The 1,095-nt window shown below is 41.5% G+C and overlaps 1 protein-coding gene across 6 annotated transcripts in view; it reads left to right on the top strand.

Moving 5' to 3' along the window:
- SFI1 (SFI1 centrin binding protein) overlaps positions 1-1,095 on the top strand; it is a 30,540-nt gene that overhangs the window by 25,248 nt on the left and 4,197 nt on the right. For all 6 annotated transcript variants that reach the window (XM_048322694.1, XM_048322695.1, XM_048322696.1 and 3 more), the window contains one exon: positions 450-552. In XM_048322694.1, coding sequence (XP_048178651.1) covers positions 450-552 — 103 coding nt within the window. The remainder of the gene's footprint in view (positions 1-449; positions 553-1,095) is intronic.

A 1,095-nucleotide genomic window follows, 5' to 3' on the forward strand; every position in this document is an offset into this window, starting at 1 on the left:
AGCATGTCAGAGGTATCACTGGGTGTAATCGGAAGACAGTACAAATGAATTGCACAGAGCAGTTGAAATTTAGCTTTTAGTTATTTTATCAAGAAGAGTGAGGTGAAAAGCTGAGCTTTTCCAGCTTTCAATTAAAAAAATTAAATATGGCTGGTATTTGATAACTGCTCTACTAGAACAAGAAAATAGAAATGCTTAAAAGAAGATGGGGCTTGGGGGGAATTTAACTGTCAGGAAGAAGTCAGGGACTAGAAGCAGGAGATGGAGGCAAGAGTTTTCAGATTCCTCTGCTTTCCACCATTTTTTTCCCTTTTTAAAAAGATTTAAACCATTGACTGCTTTGAGACAAAAAAATGGGTCTTATTGCAAGTATCAATTGCAAGTCTAAGTTGGCTTAGACTGTTGAGCTCTTAATTGGGATAAACAATCTTTCTAATCTGTTTTATCAGGTGCTGTCAACAGCAGGCACAGATTCTGCAGCAGTGGCTGGAAATGAGCATGCAGGCAGGAGCCCAAGATGGTGTGCAAGGAGTTCAGGAAGAATTGGGTCAGGTGTGTACACAGCATTTAAATTGAAGCTACTGAAGTGATTATGACTATGCTATGCACTTAGCCTAAAGGCTGATGGTAGCTGTGATGAGTTGTGTAGTAAGCTGTTAGTAAAATGCTAAGAGAAGTGAAATTTGTAGTCAGGGCTGAGGAGCAGAATAGGCTGTGTCTAGATGCATCTTCCTGTTCATTCAGAAATGTAACTCCTGCTCCAATAGACCTTTCTGAGGCTATTTCCAACCTATGGATCAGGCTTTCATAGACTGAATCTCAAAATTTTTCCTGCAATTTCTCAAGACAATTCCCTCTGTGCAGACTGCATCTGCACTGCTGTCAGGCCCCAGGTTCACACAGCCACGTGTGGGTACTGGTACCTCTGACTCCAGCCAGTACCAAGCTGTTCCTGAGTCACTCAATCTGTCACTTACTGGCCCTCAAGTGAGATAATACAAAAGCTGCTGGAGCAGCTGTTGCTGTCAAAAAGACTAAATACTGTCTCACTGTACAAATTTATGTTTATGCTCATGCACTTGTCTTCCCTTTCAG

This window comes from Corvus hawaiiensis, chromosome 18 (genome assembly GCF_020740725.1).
Source record: "Corvus hawaiiensis isolate bCorHaw1 chromosome 18, bCorHaw1.pri.cur, whole genome shotgun sequence".
NCBI lineage: Eukaryota > Metazoa > Chordata > Aves > Passeriformes > Corvidae > Corvus > Corvus hawaiiensis.